Source organism: Diadema setosum, chromosome 12 (genome assembly GCF_964275005.1).
Source record: "Diadema setosum chromosome 12, eeDiaSeto1, whole genome shotgun sequence".
Lineage (NCBI taxonomy): Eukaryota > Metazoa > Echinodermata > Echinoidea > Diadematoida > Diadematidae > Diadema > Diadema setosum.
In genome coordinates, this window is record NC_092696.1 from 29,648,871 (window position 1) to 29,669,292 (window position 20,422).

A 20,422-nucleotide genomic window follows, 5' to 3' on the forward strand; every position below is an offset into this window, starting at 1 on the left:
TTACCTGTTTTGATTTACTTATCTGGTTCTAAGGCATACATCAGACTAAGTTTTAATTAACCTGCTTTTTTTTGGGGGGGGGGGGCTGGGGGGACGTCCACATTCACATTATTACTGAACATTATATTCTCTATACAATGTACCATTCATTTTAGAATCATTTATCATGATATGTATAGGTCTAGCACAGAATGAATTATGAGTTACGGTTATATACACAATGTTTCTTTTTTTGTGTGTTCAGTGTCTTCACATTAAGGTCAATGATTATTTCCAATTGCATCGATTATATCTTAGGAGATGGCGAGTGATGTTGGGAATCAACAACGGGAAGTGGAGCCTGTGGTAAGAGAAGAGACAATTATAAAGTGTTATTAAGATCTACCAGCTTCCAGATGTTTTCTTTTTCATGTAAAAGGGAAAATTTTCTTTTCCCTTGAAATACCATGTCACGATGTGAATTAAGGTATGACGTATTACTCTTTGCAAGAGCATGTGCAGGAATTGTTCTGGCTATAAGATACTGAACATTATATTCTCTATACAATCTACCATTCATTTTAGAATCATTAATCATGACATGTAAAGGTCGAGCACAGAAGAAATTAGGTTTATTATGGTATGATATGTTACTCTTTTCAAGGGCATGTAATAATGATAGTCGTTATAATTATGATAATAAAAATAATAATAATAATAATAATGATATATATATATATATATATATATATATATATATATATAATATACAACAATTACACATATCTATATACTTTGGACTGATACCGCTTTTATAATTTTTACACCAACTTTTTATTGTTATACTGGTAGTCAAACAGAGTTGCATAAGAATCTTAAAGGTATACAGTAAAGGAAAATTAATTGGCCATTCAATCTTTCATGTTATATACACCTGGAAATCAGCTAGATGAAAGAGATAGTTGCTGCTGAAGACATGTATCAGACCAAGTTTTAATCAACCTCCGGGGGGGGGGGGGCACATTAATATTATTACTGAACATTATATTTTCTATACAATGTACCATTCATTTTAGGATCATTAATCATGACATGCATAAGTCTAGCACAGAATAGATAATAAGTTTTGGTTATATACTCAATGTTTCTGCTTTTGTGTTTAGTGTCTTCACATTAAGGTCAATGATTATTTCTAATTGCATTGATTATATCTTAGGAGATGGCGAGTGATGTTGGGAATCGACAAAGGGATGTGGAGCCTGTGGTAAGAGAAGAGACAAAGTGTTACATATGTATTAAGATCTATCTCCCAGCTTGTAGATATATGGCCATTCAATATATACATATATATATATATATATATATATATACACTTTGTACTGACTTTTTTTATTGTTATACTGGTAGTCAAACAGAGTTGCATAAGAATCTTAAAGGAATCCAGTAAAGGAAAATTAATTGGCCATTAAATCTTTCATGTTATATATACACTTGGAAATCAGATGACAGAGAAAGAAGCTGCTGAAGACCCAAATTATTAACCTGTTTCGATTCACTAATCTGGTTCTAAGGCATGTATTGGACCAAATTTCATTTTCAGAGCTGCATTCATATTATTACTTAACATTATATTCTCTATACAATGTACCATTCATTTTAGAATAATTAATCATGACATGTATAGGTCTAGCACAGAATAAATCATGAGTTATGGTTATATACTCAATGTTTCTTCTTTTGTGTTCAGTGTCTTCACATTAAGGTCAGTGATTATTTCTAATTGCATTGATTATGTCTTAGGAGATGGCGAGTGATGTTGGGAATCAACAACGGGAAGTGGAGCCTGTGGTAAGAGAAGAGACAATTATAAAGAGTTATTCAGATCTACCTCCCAGCTTCTTGATGTTTTCTTTTTCATGTAAAAGGGAAAATTTTCTTTTCCTTTGAAATACCATGTCACGATGTGAATTAAGGTATAATGTATTACTCCTTTCAAGGGCATGAACAAAAATTCTCTGGCTGGCTAGGTATATAACATACATACAATAATAGTATTTTATGATTATGCAGGGTGATCAAAACTTGAAATTTGAGCATGTTGCAAGCTCAGAATTTGAGAGTACTGCAGAAATTGTATGTGTGCAGAGTGCATATCACAAATACATAGTAAGCAACACATCGCAGCTAATCTCTCTTTGTATTTCTTACATTCAATGGTCTCTCTCACCTGTTTTGCAAGCATATTAATTAATAAGTTGTTAATACTTACAGTTATCTTCTCTGCTTTTGTTAGGAGATTGCTGGTGAAGTTGCAAATCAAGAAAGAGAAGTTGAGCCTGTGGTAAGATACTAACTATTGAACGGTGGCAAGGGCATGTTGAAAATGTTATTGATATTTAGTTCCCACATATTGTCCGTAGTGTCCCCGCCGAACGAGTTCGAGCAGGGGACTATGAAACGGGCTCCGTATGTGTGTGTGTCCGTGTGTCCGTCTGTCTGTCCTTCCGTCCGTCTGTCTGTCTGTGCGTCCGTGTGTGATCAAAATGTTCAATTTGCTACTTCTCTGTCATTTATGAGCCAATTTTGATTCTGTTTGCTTTATATGATAGCACTACATGGGAGCTTTGAAACTTCTACACAGAATTTCAGTTGTGACCTTTGACCTATATTGTACATTTTGCTTCAAAATGCTACTCCTTCGCCATTTCTGACCCGATTTTGATTCCGTTTGCTTTATGTGATGGCACTAGGTGAGGGCTTCAAAACTTCTACACAGAATTTTGACCTTTGACTTCTTTGACCTTTGACCTTGATTTTTTACCTTTATTGTACATTGGCTACAAAATGCTACTCCTTCTCCATTTCTAACCCGATTTCGATTCCTTTTGCTTTATGTGATGGCACTAGGTGAGGGCTTCAAAACTTCTACACAGAATTTTGACCTTTGACTTCTTTGACCTTTGACCTGCATTGTACATTTTGCTACAAAATGCTACTCCTTCGCCATTTCTAACCCAATTTCATTTTCGTTTGCTTTATGTGATGGCACTACAGTCTGTAGGTGAGGGCTTCAAAACTTCTACACAGAATTTTGACCCTTGACTTCTTGACCTTTGACCTTGATTTTTGACCTATGTTGTACATTGGCTACAAAATGCTACTCCTTCGCCATTTCTAACCCGATTTCGATTTCGTTTGCTTTATGTGATGGCACTAGGTGAGGGCTTCAAAACTTCTACACAGAATTTTGACCGTTGACTTCTTTGACCTTTGACCTTGATTTTTGACCTATATTGTACATTGGCTACAAAATGCTACTCCTTTGCCATTTCTAACCCGATTTCGATTCCGTTTGCTTTTTGTGATGGCACAAGGTGAGGGCTTCAAAACTTCTACACAGAATTTTGACCTTTGACTTCTTTGACCTTTGACCTTGATTTTTTACCGATATTGTACATTTTGCTACTAAATGCTACTTCCGGCGGAGACATATTTTACGCACCGCGTAATTTCTACTTTTCCTTGTTTTCTCTTTCCTTTCATCCACGTATTTACATTTCTAGATTAAAACTCTTGAGCCCATAATCATCTCTTCTTGTGCATTCAAGTCAGTACGTATTCATGAATCTTTTTTTTTTTTTTAATTCAGATTTCAGGTTACCAGACAGCTGGTACTCCAACCATCTCATTTCGGCTGCCACCTGATATCGTAGATCTGGAGGAGGTAGGTTATGTCATTTTAAATGTCTGCTGAATATTAGTATAAGAAAGACCACTGTGTGATGTGTAATGTTTGAAATGATTTTTCATACGAAATCAAATGATTCGTAGATTTAGTGAGGGAAAATAATATGACTACATAAGATGATGTGATGAGATTTTGAAGAAGTGCTGTATCCTATATAGGGGTACCAACTCTTTGCAATATTAACAGTAAAAGTATAATACAATTAGCATGTAGCTTTCCTGACGAAAAAAAAAAAATCACAGAAGTAAAGCAGAGAAGAGTTAGAAAAAAAAAATCTGACAAACAAAGAAATGTTGTTTAATGGAAAAATAATTAACACGTCTTGATCCTTCTCCTTGTACCCAAAAGTCAGGAATTTAAACTTTTCCCCAAAGAAAAATTTTCTGTGTACTTGATATTCTTGACATGATACCCTCCTCTGTGGATATGCTCTGTGCCCAAATTTATCAAGCAAAACAAAATGTTGTGTTCAATAAATGATGAACTGCTAATACACCTATATCACACAGATGGCACTTTGTAACCTCAAAAATTCACAAATTTCGTAACTTTTCTTCCAGATGTAAAGGCCTATACTTTTCATATGGTTTTGTTTTAATATATAAAGCACTATAATAGCAAAAGCATAATTTCCATCATTTTCAGTATTTATGGCATGTGGCATACACAATGCTAATCCCTGAATAAATGTTATTTCTTAACCTGAATTAGGCATGTAGTGCAGGATATCACACTGTGGATACCAGAATGTAAACAGAGGGTGGTATTTCAAGGCTTCATTCAGGTCTTACTGTCAGCATGGACCTACAGGTCCATGCTGACGGTGCACACTTTTATCATTGTGGTTCTTTTTTTTTTTTTTTTTTTTTTTTGCTTCTCCCTCTCTCTCTCTCTCTCTCTCTATCTTCAACACAGCTGCCCCATGTAGAACTTTCCAGCACTCGGAAACCAGAAGACCAGCCCTCTACAATGTAAGTACAGATGCAAGCATAAAAAATATGACTTTGAACCACTGAGGGCGAGTATTTAAAAAAAAAAGAAGAGGTGAGATAACTTGTCATAACTAGAACATAATTATTATCAGCATGATCATGCAATAATCTATTTTATGCAATTAAATACTTACAGAGGATGGCTAGTCACTGATCAGTGAGAATCAGTGGGAATGCTGGGGAATGATTGTTCCAATCCTTGTGAGATTAATTTAACAGTACATTATGTATGATATTGTTGTATGAAAATTATTTCCTTCAGAAAGGTCTCATATTCAAGTAATGTGCAGTTCATTGTTTCCAGGTTAGCACGCCTGAACAGTGAAGGGGCGATTGTTAACGGGCCATTATGAATCCCACAAGGATTGGAACTATCATCCCCCTGCATTCGTACTGATTCTCACTGATCAGTTGCTAGCCATCCTCATGAGATGGTTTTAGTATTTCCCTTTATTTCACTATAGGAATGTGTGGTAGCTTGTACAAAGCAACTAGATTTTGGACTCAAACGTTAAGTGCACATTATTTGCATATACATTCATGACATTAATGTAAATTGCAGTATTCACATTTTCAATTTAATACAATAGACCGGTTTACTAATGATATGCATAATGACGTCAACCCCACGCGACCCTAGTGATTGTAACTAGGTCGGGCAAGCGAAATAAGCGCGGACGCGCGCGCCACACTGTTTTTGCATTCACGCGTGCATTGTCTACGATCATTACTCGCTGCGGATTATCGACAACTTTTGTTTGCTATAATCTTGCTTTGAGATGGCGTCAGCTTCAAGTTCTAGCCAAAGTTCGAGCAAGCCATGGAAGAATTGGACAGTTAAGGAATTAACTGAGTATTTGAGGGATATAGGTGTGAGCACAAGCGGCTACAACAAGGAGAAACTCATCAAACTAGTGCAACTGCCGTAGCCGATTTGGATTTGCCCATCGATCCCGACCTCTCCCGGGCGGACACCGGCCGGTCACTGCAGGAGAAGCTCGCTCTGGTAGGCTGCTCGTTCTCCGATCCTAACAAGCTCGCTGGGTTTACATCCAACTTTGACAGATTTTGGGCTCTTTGACGTGTTCAACTACCTGATCATCAATCGGACTGACTATGACTGTAAAAGCTAAAGGGATACAAGTCATTTGACGACTAACGTCTTTTCGCGGATGGGAGTGTTCAAGCCTGAAGTTCAACGAGGTTTCGGACACGAGCCCTTTTCGTGTTTTCCTTAGTGAGGTTAGGCCGACCGGACATACCTCAACAAACCAACGTACCAGACCTGGGTCGTGATGAATAAGTCAACGGGGGAAATAAATGTTGCCTACTGCGAATGTCAGGAAGGTTAGGTCTATCATTGTTTTTGTTTTTAATTTTAGGTCTACGTCTAGATCTACTCTAGATCTAGTCTATATAGGGCTAGGCCCCTAGGCCCTAACTGTTATTGTTAGTAGAAAAATAGGTCAAAATCGCCATTCTATTTCATGAAGTTTAATCAGTCTGAGTCTAACTTATAAAAAAAAAAAAATCCTTGGAAACATATCGATTATGAGAGATTCGTTGTCTAGTTTAGATTTCACAATCAATAATAATGCTTAGAATCATTGAAGTTTGAAGTGATGCGGTCATACTGTTGTATGTTCCGTAGCAGCAGTGTTTTCCACCCATTTTCAGAACTACTGAAGACAAAATCGAAGCCAAAATTCAATAAAATCGAAACTATAGTCCAAATTGCGTTTGATCACAGCAGAATTTTCCCTCATCTAAGGTTGGGAATTGATTTAGAGCCACACGAAATGCCACGAGGTAAAGTCGAAGTTGATGCATCTTACACATGTACACAACATACACGTAAGTCTACATGTGGGGATGTATCGGGGACGGCTGCAGCAGCCGACGTTGCAGGCTCGCATCCTTTGTTTGCCCGAGGTTGCGGCCGTGTGCAAAATTAAAGATCTGTGCATACATTAGTAAACCGGTCTATTCAATGTTCACCACAATCAGCTGGACTTAGGGCATACGTAGCCAAGATATGTTATGGCTAATGACTTAATTGTAGTGCCGTATTTGGGAATCTACTCTGATCACACAATGCATTACATAAAGTGAATGGATGTAATCAGGTGATTTTTTCGCTTTACATAGATAATCTCTTTCATTAAATCCACTGTTGCTGCTATTTCCAAAAATTCAGGCCTCCTAAAGTGTGATTTTTAACAAAATGAATTAAAGCAAGGCAGAAACATTTTCTTTTTCAATCTCTCCAAACATAATTATGTGCCTTTCTTTTGAATGGACACCTTTAAAATTATTGTACCAGAAATTGGAATATATCAAGGAAATACCACTACTCGGAGCTAAAAACTGTCTAATTTTGCAATCATTGGTGAATTTCTCATAGACCACTTGCATTGTGATAACAAGTCTGTAGCATAAGATGTGCATATATTTTAATATATGTATGTACAATGTTTGTATAACTGTATATAACATATACCATTGAAATAGAGAAAAAGGCCCGTTTGAAAAGTTGACAAGTGGTATCTTCATGGGGAATTCAGGGACATTTGCTATCTCAAAGTGCCTTCTTAAATAAGGACTATCTTCCCAGTTAACAACTTTCTATAACTATAATTATTATGATAATGAAAGTAATGCAGAAGAAATCATCAAATTTATGTGACCAGCACTCTGGAAGACATTCTCTCGACCCTGGGACGACAGATCCGTGATGATGATTCATCCAATTTAATCAGCGTCACAAGAGATGACATCCTTGAGGGGGGATTTCGGGGCTTCAAGAAGCCCCGCTTTAATCCAGCAGCACCCTTGAATGTGAAGTTCTCTGGAGAGAGGGGCATTGACAACAAGGGCCTTGCTAGAGAATTCCTGACCCTGTCCTTGATGACAATCAGCGACAGGTACTTCAGTGGCGGACCTGCAAAATCAATTTCCATTGATTATGGTAAGCAATGCAATTTTATGCAAGCATCTTGTACAATCAATGCCTGTTAGAGCCTTTCAGCCTCTCTTCTAGACCTTTCCATTCATAAGTAACTTCTTCATACCTTAAAGAGATCGTAGAGTTTTGGTTGAGACCTAATATCAGGTTTCTAACATTTTTGGTGAGATAATGAGAAACTTCTTATGAAAGATGAAAGAGCATGTAATTGCATGAGGATCTCAAAATCTATGTGATGCAAATTGGTTTTGAAAAGGCTGAAATATCAAAAAAAGAGGGATTCTAATAAAGTTTGGGACCCACACTTTATTACGATTGCTTTGTTTTGCTTTGTTTTTGGATGTTTCAGTCATTCCAAACCCGATTTTTATCAAATAAACTTTGAATTCCTCAACAAATGGTATGGTTTATCATAAGTGTTTTTTTTTTATATCTTGCAAAAAGTTAAAAGCTCAATTCTCATCTCCACCAATACCATCCCTTCCTTTAAGGAATCTTTACTTCCTGTTGTTTGCTGCTTCCTACCTTTAAAACATCAATGTATTGTAAGCAAACACTATTTTGGATACAGTTTAGCTGACTGTTTATTGTCTGTCAACATATTGGAGGATACCTTGGAAGTAGCAGTAATATTCCTACGTAGGGTGGGATTTCACGGAGCACGCGAACGATTTGCGAATGACGCGAATGGCAAAATCCAGCATTCGAATTTTAGTCTGCAAAAGATCGCCAAACAAACGTGAGGGTTCGGAAGCGTCGTCAATTGTTCGCGAATGTCGTTTTTACTTCGGCGAGAATTTCAAAAAAGTTTGAAATTTTTTGCGAACCTTTTCCGCACACTTAGTCGGGATTTGCTCGTGAATTGTTCTCGAAAGTGTCTTTAAAGCTTCGTCATAGGCGCAAGACCTTCGCAAGACACGCGCGATATTCGCAAAATGTTCGTGAAACCCCAAACAGACTCCGAAACTTTGGAGAATGTCTCGCGTATGTTACGCGAAATCTGCGAAGTTTTTCCGATCATTTTACGACGTAATCGCAAACTGTTCGCGTACCTTTTGAGACATTCTCGCGAACGTTTACCGCACGTTTGGGGGATGTATGACTTATACGTTATCTACAGATAAAAATCGTAGAATACATCTAAACATCAAAGAATTAATAACAACTATAGTAACAAAAGAAATAAAAAACTAGCAAAGAGAAAGAAAACTTTAATGTTTGATATAATATAAAAAAAAAATTGCAGAATACACTAAAAAATAATCTCAAGTATGTAAAATTTCATTTGAACTATAGAGATTATGTGTGGGAGGAACTGCTAAAAAATCAAATGCTTTACTAGTGGAGATAGGTCCTAAACAGGAAAAAATGTAGGCAAGCACGCGATAGAGAAATGAGAGAAAAAGAAAGGAGAAGCAGAATAAAGAAAAAAATTCAACTGAAGACAGCTTCCACCTCTCCTTGGGTACATTTTCTCCCATGATTATTGAAAATTTTTCTTTGTTTGCATTTCCATCGCGTGTTCTTCGTGTAAGTAACATGCTGTACTTTAGCAATGATACACACGACATTCGCACAAACGTCGTGGAAACTTCGCACAAATTTCGCAAGAATAGTTTTCTGCTTCATTGTCGGAAAACATTCGGAGAAAAACTTTTCCGAATGTTGGATTTTGTCATTCGCGTTCTTCGCAAATCGTTCGCGTGCTCCGTGAAATCCCACCCTTACATGTTTTGTCAAATTGGTAATTAAAGGAACCAAAACCCAAAGCATGTTGATGTTTATTGAGTGAAAGCAGCAACATTACGAGAACGTATCAAGGAAAGTTCGAGGAAAATGGGACAAGGTTATGGTATCTTAATGACTGGATGAGGAGACTACTAGATTCCATGACATCATATGTGGACAACAATGTAAAGAAAATTGAAAGAGAATTCTATAGAAAGTCTTTTTTATGAAAGTCACACATTCCATTAACTTCATACTGACATTAAGGGTAGCAATTAATCCATCTGCTTTCTGAAAGTAGATAGTCAAGTGCTCTTTCATTATGCTAGAAAATGGAATGCATGTTGAATTTTCTTTATATTTTCTCTATATTGTTGTCAATGCATGACGTCATAAACTCAAGTCTAGTCTCCTTAACCAGTGGTTCCAACATCAAAACTGTTAAAATTCATAACTTTCCATCGATTTGCCTCAAACTTGGGGTTGGTTTTATTTAATGATGATAAAAGTTAGCTCATTACTTTGCAGTAGTTAGATTTGATGACGCTTACATTCTTATCTCCTCCAGCATTGATGGAGGATTATGAAGCCGTGGGCAAGATGATGGCATACTCAATCGTGCATCATGGACCACCACCATCATTTTTCACCAAATTGTCATACGAGATGATATGTGGAGGAAATAGTGTTGAGAGGGCATCATTATCAGATGTGACAGATGTTGAAGCTCGAGAGGCAATACAGAAGGTATTTATTTAAAGTAAGAGCAGATAAAGGAAAATTTATAACAGAGCTCAGTGTATGTGTATGTGTGTCTGTGTAGATATACTAAGAGTTTCAAAAAACATTTCCCACTTTTGATTATTAAATGTTCAACAACTATTCATCAAATAAAACTGTCATTGACATGAGTAATAGCTGAATAATGTACAATTTTGTTGGTGGTGATTTAAATGTGAAAACATAAATCAGTTTCATTAAATCTAAGATTGATTTTGAAGTAAAATTTCAGATTTTGGTCAAATTTCAACCCTCTGTCAAATATTGAACTTTGCACAGGAACCAATGATATGTATGCGAGTGTGTGCTGCAATGGCCCTTAACAATGGACATGCCTGAACCACCTGTTGGATTAGGCGTCAGTCTCGCGCTCCGAGGCACATGAATGCTAAATCAATAATTCATGTGGATTGCCCTGAGCACTGCTAGTCTGAATTCATGCACGGTAAAGATAAGCACATGTTTCCATGTGCTTGCAAACACCTCATTTCTTTCCAGATGGCAATCATTTTGAAATTTTGCTTCATATATCACTTAATTTGGGAGATAAATAAGCATAAATTATAAAGTTCCTCATTTCAATACAACTGTCTACTAATTAGATAGTCTGACAAATTTTTCGCTTTTTCAATAAAAAACAATAAAAAGAGATAATTTTTGGTAAAGAGTTCAGCAGCTTTTATCATTGGGGCGATTTGTTTCACAGTAGATTAATTTAAGGCTCCATTTACACAAGTGTATACTCTAATTTATTATCTTTGCTTCCTGTCACCATGTTTACGATAGAACAGAAGGTATTCATTGTAATTTCGTTTTTCAGAAATAGGGAGAGCTCTATCACGACTCAACGACAGTATCGGCAGGCATTTGACTTTACACAGATACTGCCGGAGGCTAAATAAAGACTAGTGACAGTGGAATTTCTCATGAATAAATAATGAAGCATTCAAACCCTGGCCATTGTTCAGGACCATTGTCAGGGTGTTTACCACACACTCCCGTACACACCCATTGACCCCTGTGCAACGTGAAATTTTGTACAGAGGGTTGAAAATATAGCAAAATCTGGAAACTAATTGTGAAATTAATCATGGATTTCATGAAACTGATTTATACTTTCATATCTAAACTACCTCCAACCAAATTGTATAATATTCAGCTATCACTCACATCAATGACAATGTTATATGATATATAGTTTTGGAATTATTAAGAATCAAAAGTGGGAAATGTTTTTTGAAACACCTAGGTGTTATTATACCCCCGCCACACATAGTGTGAAGGGGGTATATAAGAATCAGCGTGATGTTGGTCGGGCGGGCGGTCGGTCGGTCGGTCTGTTGCAAAAGGTCAATGAATGCACTGCATTGTATGCACTAGTATTGCAGTGCACCCTTTTTAATAACCACGAAACTCTCCCATATAAGGTACATCATATTATATGATGCCAGTCAGATATGTTGGTGAAGTCCATCACTAGTCTGAAGGTCAATCAATAGGCCTGTAATTGGACTGTCATTTGTTTTCCTTGAACTGGGGCTATGAAATACGTGTAGGTGCCATATGATCATTAGAGAGCACTGTCAGGTGGGAATATGTTTCAGCTTTTTTTTTATTCTCCAAAGGCCAGAAAATGTCAGAATATGCATGGTCGATTTTCTACAAACTTCTCAAATATATTGGCTGAGAGTGAGACAGTGTGCTAATGTAGGGTCTCGGTCTATACTGCTGATCAAAGCCCTAAAGCCAAAGCCCCAAATTCTCCTTCGACCTGAGTTTATTACATATACTTTGAGAATGATAAACTTGCAATATACTCAAAGATTAGCACTAGACTTGTGATTATAGTTATTATAATTATTATTTCGTATTTATGATTATGATTATTGGTAGTATTATTATTATTGTTATTATTATTATTATTATTATTATTATTAGTTTGCAGCTATCCAAATTTGGGGAAGTGATCCCACATTTTACAAGAAATATGATCATCTCGGCCCCCCCCCCCCCACCTCCCACTCCACAGATACTGGAAGCAGACGATTCAGACTATGGAGATGTCACAGAGACACATTTGGAACTGATTGAGAAGAGTGGATGTGGCAGGCTGATCCTCCCTCATCAGAAGGAGAAACTTGTGCAAAGCCTCATTCAGTTTTATGCTGTGGACAAGCATCGAGCAGCAGTTAGCAAGTAATCAAAATTGGAGTAGTCTATTCTTTCCTTTATTACTTTAAAGCGGACATGAAGACAGTATTTTCCCCTTTATGACTTTATTTTAGCTGTACGACTATTAAACATGAAGCAAACTTAATGCACTTATTGCAGGATTTAAATCACAGGAGCAACAACAATGAAGGGATTATCAGAATAAGCTGAAATTGAGCATGTACTATAAACACATTCTGTCCATGATTTATGCCAACTTTCAAAGCAGTGTGTTTTCCTTTCAAAAGTTATTAGATTATTAGACTTCAAAGTGAGGAGTGTGTAAGGAATTTCAAGAAATGAAAAGGGACTCTAAGACAATACCCAATCACTCTATTCTCCCCAATAAAAGGATTGTAGAAGAAACTGCTGAAAACATACTTGCCCATCAATGTTATGATCCCAAATTAAAGAAGAGTGTAAAAGGATCTAGCTCTTTCAGAAAATATAAAGAACTCAATAATGACTTTTTTTAATCCTTCCCTCACATGAAATCAAGGGGTGCGACTTTTTTTTCCATTTTGTGATGCATGGTCACATGTGTGGACAACATAAAGACAATATACACGTATAGAAACCACAACATGATTTCACTTTTCTAGCATAATATTACATCATGTAGTTAAGTAATGGAAAATTGCCTAACTCTATGTAACATTAATTCACGACAGGCATGAAACACTGTCATGATACAATTGTATCTCCATTGTCTTGTCTCATAAGGTTTACGTATATTATAGTGCTGCATATGCTGATAGGGTTATTAGAGATATCTATTTGCTGTATATTAGGTGATTATACATTGTTTGTCTAAATTCAGGTCAAATGCATAATGAAAACATGATATAGATTCATATGTGTCATTTATAGTATTTATCATGATTTATGAAATTACTGCAGTACTGCTGCTCTGGTTCTAGGCTACAACGTAGCTTGAAGAAGAAATCTCAATTGTGTAAGCAATATAAGATGTTATTTAAGTTAAAGTTTCAAAATGTATCTTTGTTTTTCTCTAGGTTACAGAAAGGGCTGGAAACCCTGGGGGTATTGAAAGCTATGAGAGCTCATCCAACCACTATGAGCCAACTTTTCCTCTACAAAGAGGAAAAGTTAACTGCAGATCAAGTGGAGATCCTTTTTGATGTGCAGTACTCTCCAGTAGGAAGCAACCTACGATCCTCAGAGGAGAGGATGGTTTCTTACTGGAGAGATCTCCTTGAGGAGTTGGAAGGTGAATAATGTGTACTACATTATCTTGGCTGCTGCCCTATGTATTTCTTTATGATTCCTACCACTAGTACTCCTTTAGGCTGCAGACACATGTACAGCTGCTGGTGCAGCTAATGGTACAGCTCTTCCACTGGTCTGGCCAAATCTGGTCTGGCCAGTTTGGCTAAACCAAGACATTGTTCTACTGCAAACATGATACCAGCCAGAACTACCTGGTACTACAGAGAAATATATCAATAATCATATAACTGTAATGTATAGACTCACATGGCAGTGACGCACATACTACATATTTTGTTTCTATGACATTGTGTCGACAACGCTGTGCCAGTGCACAATGTCAGCTCTATTTAATTGTAGTAAAACATACAGCATAATTTCTATGTCCTAACTACCATAGCTAGTTTGTATTTTTCCTCAGCAATTAAAGGACAAGTTCACCTTCATAGACATGTGGGTTAAGTGTATGCAGCAATATTAGTAGAACACATCAGTGAGAGTTTGAGCAAAATCGGGCAATCAGTTTAAAAGTTAGGAATTTTTGAAGTTTCTGTTCTGTTCTGTTCTTTGTTCAATAATGCCTGGATGAAAAGACTACTATACCTTGTGATGTCACATGAGTACAACAATATAAAGAAAATTCAACATATTTTCATTTTTCTCGCATAACAAAAGAACACTCGACTTCTCTCTTTCAGAAGGCAGGGGGAATACCCTTTACATACATCAGTAGCAAGTCAAAGAAATGTGCACTTTATTCAAAAAGTCAAGTTTTGGGAAATTCTTTTTTCTTTTCCTTATGTAGTTGTACGCACGTGACATCATACATTGTAGAAGTCTTCTCTTCCAGCAGTGACTGCGCAGTTACTTAAAATATTTGTAGCTTTTGAACGGACTGCCCAATTTTCCTCAAACTTTCACTGATGTGTTTTACTAACATTGCTGCATTCTCTCAATCCTTACATGTATGTATATGAAGGTGGATTTGTCCTTTAATATTCCATGTTTGGAATATGTGTAGACCTCTCTAGAGTTTTTAGCTCTGCAAATTAACTTCTAGTGTGAAGTGACAATCTGTCAGTTGTGATCAATGGGCAAATTTAAAAAAAAAGTAAAAAGGCAGTTAATTTGACTGTTGCATGTGTGTCCTGCCCTTGCCAGCTATTATAACTCAGCAATTCTAGAAGTGCACAAATGAACACCGAGTGTAATCCTGATAGTTTTGGCCTCCTTGTGAGACGTGTGGGTTTGTAAGACTAACTTGTTCATCTGCATGTGGTGCATACTGCCAGCATATAGTAACTCCATGACTAGTGATCGATGAACTATCTGCATTTTGTGATGTGCAAAAGGAACAATTACTAGACTAAAAAGAGATACAGGCAGAAAGTAGCTACTAGCAAGAATTAAAATAGTTCAGGAAGAAATTATTGTATAACAGATATTTGGGGACAGAGGTGACCATTCAAGACAACATTGAATCAAAATTTTCACAATATACAAGGTCATGGTCCCTTTGAAGGCTATGTACTCATTATTATTTGTTGCTTCCTTTTCTTTCTTATCTAGATGAGGACGGCTTGGAGTCCCTCCTGCAATTTACTACAGGTGTAAGACGGCCCCCACCCCTCGGGTTTGGGCAGAAACTGACCCTGTCATTCAGACATTGGCAGTTTCTGCCTGAAGGTCAAGCCTGTACCATTCAGTTCCCACGGGCAAACACCTGTGCCCTGGAATTGGCACTGCCCGTGGTGCAGCCATACGAGCTCTTTACAGCGAGAGTGAAGGCAGCTGTCCGTGCCCCCCTTTTTTTTGGTATCGAGTAAATAGAGTAAAATCAATATAAAGTGAAATTAGTCAGCCCTTATTGTTACCCTCACCAGAAGTATACATTACCTCTGTTTTATCCTCACACCATTGGTTACCCATCATTAAATCTCACATTGAATTAAAATCAACATTGCTTCTTTTTCACTTCATACAAGGATCTGCCCCAGAGTAAATTGTAAATTTACAGACACTTTGTGATCCTCACAGATGTTTAAAGGCATTATTTACCATTTACAGATGAAAAAAAAACAGCTTTCTAAAATAGTGCTTCAAAATAGTTCTAAAATGAGAGTTAGGGATAGAAACAACAAATTGATGTAAAAACTTCAATCAGGATAATCAATATGCTAAGTACTGTAAATATACAATTTCTGAACAATTGTTATGTAAAAAGTATTTGTAGCAAAGACATTTTATATACAGAGTGTCCCAGAAATAAAAAAAGAAACAGAGTTTCCTTGCAACTTTTTACTATCAAAATCATAAATTTTCTTCCTTCAATTGATAAACAACTTAATGTCCATTGTTCATGCATGACTGTCGAGTTAGAACGAACAAATAAATGAAGGGCCCCGCACAATGGCAGCTACCACAACCCCAAATAGGAGCTCTCTTGCATGGCCATCTCCGCTAATGGACTACGCCCTCTTGTCGTACAATCTCTTTGGTTTGTAGACTATAACCTGTCTACAGTTTTTATATTTTAGGTTTTACTGCAAGCTTTTTATATGGTAAAATGTTTTGTACATGGTACAAATGGCCTACTCATATGCATCAAATGTGATAACTTGAACATTCTTAAAATCACTGCTCGATCCATATGGTAAAATGCCGTTCATCCGTTTGTACATAACTTGGTTCCAAAATCAAGAAAATGGGGGGGGGGGGGGGAGGGGGAGGAATTTGGTCATTTGCACAGACTAGACTTTGCCCGTAGGATCAGTTGCCTTTAAGCTTTCCATTAAATTTTAAATGTCAACTAATTTGTTTATATGACTGCTCAGTAAGCAAAACTACATTATGTAATGTTTTATTTTCCATTTTGTTTCATTTACTTCAATGCACATGTGTGCAATGAACTTTGTATTTCATTATCACTTTTCTAGCAGTGCCTTGATCACATTAGTCATGTGGAACTGTCAAATAATATCAAAGTACTCTGCGTCATTATTATTATTATTACAAAAAACAAAATCCTAAATAAAATTTAAACTTGGACATAAAGCCATTCTTTTCAAGACAAATGACCCGATTACCAATAACTACTTGCAATTAAACATACATGCAACATACAGGCAAATTACATTTCCTCCTACCTCTAAAAGTATTGTTTATCAGTACCATGGGGAACAGTGATTTTGAAAATGTTCAATTTATCACATTTGATGCATGCATCTCCATCAGGTGTACCATGAAACATCCTACCATTTTTCTATGAAGCCTGAAGTACAATTAAGCTATGAGATATCACAATTTTTCTCAGTAAACTATAACTGATGTAAATGGTTTATTTCAAGAAATAATTCTTTTATAACTTTTGTTCACATTTAGCATGTTTATCAATTCTTTACATTGATTATACTACAGTGAACTCCCGTTATAACGAAGTCCTTGGGACTGGGAGTTTTCTTCCGTTCAGCCGAAATTTTGTTATGACCGAGCAAATAAATGATAAAGAGCAAAGAGAGGATGTTGCGGCCTGAATTTATATTTCGTTGTAACTGGGATTTTGTTATAACCGTGTTTGTTATAACAGGAGTGCACTGTAGTTGACATCGTTACTGTAATTGTTTCTATTGCTGGCTCACATATTAGCTCAAATATTAGAACTACATGTTATTTAAGCACTAAAACTGCAGGTTTCTGTTTATCTGCAGATGGTGAATGTTGCCTTTAAATGCCCAATAGACATCCACTCTAGAGGAAGTCAACTTGTTCTCTTTATAGAGGAAATGTTTGTTCATGGTAATTGGATAAGCTCCAATTCATTTCTTGTCAAATGTCTGAAACTAAAAGAACTCGCCCCAAAATAAAATACAAAACAAAACCTAGAAATGTCGCTATGACAAATGGTATGCCTCCACCATAATGCATGGTTCTCCTGATATAGGTCTTTATTTAGTACCAATGTACAACATTTTGACAATGTTTGATGATGGTTTAACATAATTGGCTAAATATTAGAATGACAGGTTTGTCACAAAAGTGTTTAATACTTAGTATTCACTTTCCTTGAAGTAGGTTTAATTGGATGGATGGCTATACTGCCTAAGAGCGCATGTATTTAGGGATTTGAGGATCTTTATTTGACTTTTGACCCTTTCATAAGTTTATGCATTGAGTAATTCTCAAGGTAATGAGAAAAAGTGTAATTTCATTATTAAATAGTATTCTTACTTGGCCTTTGACCCTGGACCTGCGTACAGAAATACCAGCACCTAATTGAAGATTTTTAATCGAAAAATGGGGGAAAAAAACAATCATGCATAAATGCAGCTCAGCATCTTTTTCCCCCAGAAGTGTTACGTGATAACTGGTACGTATTTGGTTAAGAAAAACATTGCGTTTGAGAGAACATGTTGGCCTTCAGGCGAAATCAGGGGAAGTATGTGTCAGGAAGTATAAATGACAATTATAAGCAACCATTGTATGTAAAACCATTGCTTTACAGTGTGGAGAGCTTTACAATATGTACTTATAAAGGTTTGAAGGGAATTTAATACACTTGAAGATGCATAAAATCAGTAAGACTTAGGGAGCAACATTGCTACATGAAAAGACAGTGCATTGAACTGCAACTGCATAGAGTACAGTAAACTCCTACATCCCATTGATTCTTGGGAGCAAGGACTAATCACAGTTGGCAATCATGTATTCTACTCTTTTTTTTTTTGAACTGATTTTGATTTTATTCAGGCCTGCAATCTAAAGTACAGTACTGTCTTTCGCAACAAAATCATTCTTGCCAAAGTATTTGTGTGTGAACCAAGTGAGAGATATTGAGAGTTGATATATAAATAGCACGGTATATCATATTTTCTACATGGTGTCAGTGCCCTCCAAGCATTATGTGATAACCAACCTGATCATTAGTGGGCATGAACCTGCATGTAGCATTATTATGTGATTAGATTTTGAGGTTAGAACATTTACAAAATGTGATGGAGGTGTAATACATGTATTACTGTCATATAGTGTAAAGGTAAATACAATAATTATGTACATGCATTTCCAAACAGTAGTCGTATTGTGTGTGTGTGTGTGTGTGTGTGTGTGTGTATCGTACGGTATGTGCAGGGTTGGCTTTTGGTGAATTTCATGTGTTTTTAATCACAACATTTAATAGTGGTGCATATGATAAGCAATGATATTCTCTTGGTTTAATTTTTTCTAGTTTCTGGATGCATGAAAATTTTCACTTCACGAAGTGTTTCACTTTTACAACTAGAGAAGCACTCTGAGAGCGCAGACCTCCGCCAAGCATGCAGCCCATTTCCACCCACACTGATCTTGGTCTTCCACAGAGATCAGTGATTTCCACCAAAGATAGTACCAAGCGTCTTTGATTTCCACCCATTCGTACTGCATTGTGTGCTGAAAGCCGCCCAATTTCCCAATATAGCAGCCTTTGTTACGTCATAAACCCTCGGCTGCGCCTCGCCCTGGCAGAAACTAGAGCACGCACTTAAAGTGCGCGCATGCAAATCTCAAATATGTGCAGCCTTAACTCCAAAGTTAATTGACCCTACCTGCCAAAACATAAAAAATCCTCCATAAATTCCCCCCAAATTCTCGGATCACTGCCAAAAGTTAATCGTTTGTTACTTGTGTCATTCTTAACCTTTCCTGCAAGTTTCATCTCAATCTGTTAACTATACTTTTTGAGTTATTTTGCACACGGACAAACGAACAAACGAATGAACAGGTAAAGAAAACATAACCTCCCCCCTTGGCGGAGGTAATAATTGGGATAGTATCAAGGACCGGCAATGTTTGTGCTGTCATACACTGTAGGCTACCAATATCATTGTTTTTGGGAGTAAGATGTATGATATATGATGTTAATGCAGATCGAACTATCATTTCATGTATACTATACTACTGTTTACCTTGCCTGGGCACATCTTGCCAACTTTTGTGTGTTGCCATGTATTATGTTCACTATCTCTCTTGTTGTGTGTCCATAAAGGTAATTAAGAGCCTGATATGGTACATTGAGAACCAATTCCTACCTTTGCTTTTCCTACTCTATAGTTTTCATCTTGCCTATGCAGATCTTGCCAGTTGAAGAAACACATCTCTTGTTATTAGATGTACTTATCTCATTGGCTTCCAATTACTGTACGAGGTATTGATGGATATATATGAACACTGTACATGCAGTTTTGTCTTCATTAAGAGTACATGTATTTTTATTTTGTTGCTATAGTTACTGGCTGTACATGATAGGTAGTTTCTTTGTATTCACTGTAGATCTTCATGGAGTATGTGTATTTGCAAGTTTTGCTCTACTTCCAAGCAACCATCAAAGCAGGTGAGCCGTGGTAGGTACATGTAATTAGCATCTTGTTGGCTGGCGGTTGCCCATGCAGCCTAAAGCAGATGATTGGCTGGCCAGTAGATGCCATGGTTATTCCCAGCCATCATCAATCCAAGTTATAGCATCTTACTTTATAGCTCGAACAGGCGATACTGTGCAAAGTGTGACCTCTGTATAGCTAGTACATGTACAGACATGATTGTGTGCCAGTTTCCCGTTTAATGTGATATAAAACCAGAGGGCTCATCTCTCGGATACTATATATTACTGAGTACATCTTTTCGTCTTACAGCTGGCGCACAGCCGTGTATGCATTGCAGGAACAGTAAGCAGACTTTGGTATAAAACTACTTTCTGTGCCCAGTGCATGTGATAAACGTTGAATATTTGGCCTGGTCATATATGTTCCTCGCTGTGTG

The 20,422-nt window shown here is 36.8% G+C and overlaps 1 protein-coding gene across 1 annotated transcript; it reads left to right on the forward strand.

The window, feature by feature from the left end:
• Window positions 1–1,782: 1,782 nt before the first annotated feature.
• Window positions 1,783–15,459, forward strand: LOC140235857 (G2/M phase-specific E3 ubiquitin-protein ligase-like). The gene is made up of 8 exons (XM_072315855.1): window positions 1,783–1,827; window positions 3,629–3,703; window positions 4,643–4,698; window positions 7,410–7,687; window positions 9,981–10,159; window positions 12,222–12,388; window positions 13,420–13,634; window positions 15,203–15,459. Exons 1-8 carry the CDS (start codon window positions 1,783–1,785, stop codon window positions 15,457–15,459), a joined length of 1,272 nt encoding a protein of 423 aa, XP_072171956.1.
• Window positions 15,460–20,422: the final 4,963 nt, after the last annotated feature.

Excerpts from the sequence above, each read along its gene's own strand:
- LOC140235857 (XM_072315855.1), top strand. The coding sequence starts at position 1,783 with ATGGCGAGTGATGTTGGGAATCAACAACGGGAAGTGGAGCCTGTG. Across the intron at positions 12,389-13,419 it reads CATCGAGCAGCAGTTAGCAA|GTTACAGAAAGGGCTGGAAA; the intron begins GTAATCAAAATT and ends GTTTTTCTCTAG. Across the intron at positions 13,635-15,202 it reads TCTCCTTGAGGAGTTGGAAG|ATGAGGACGGCTTGGAGTCC; the intron begins GTGAATAATGTG and ends TTTCTTATCTAG.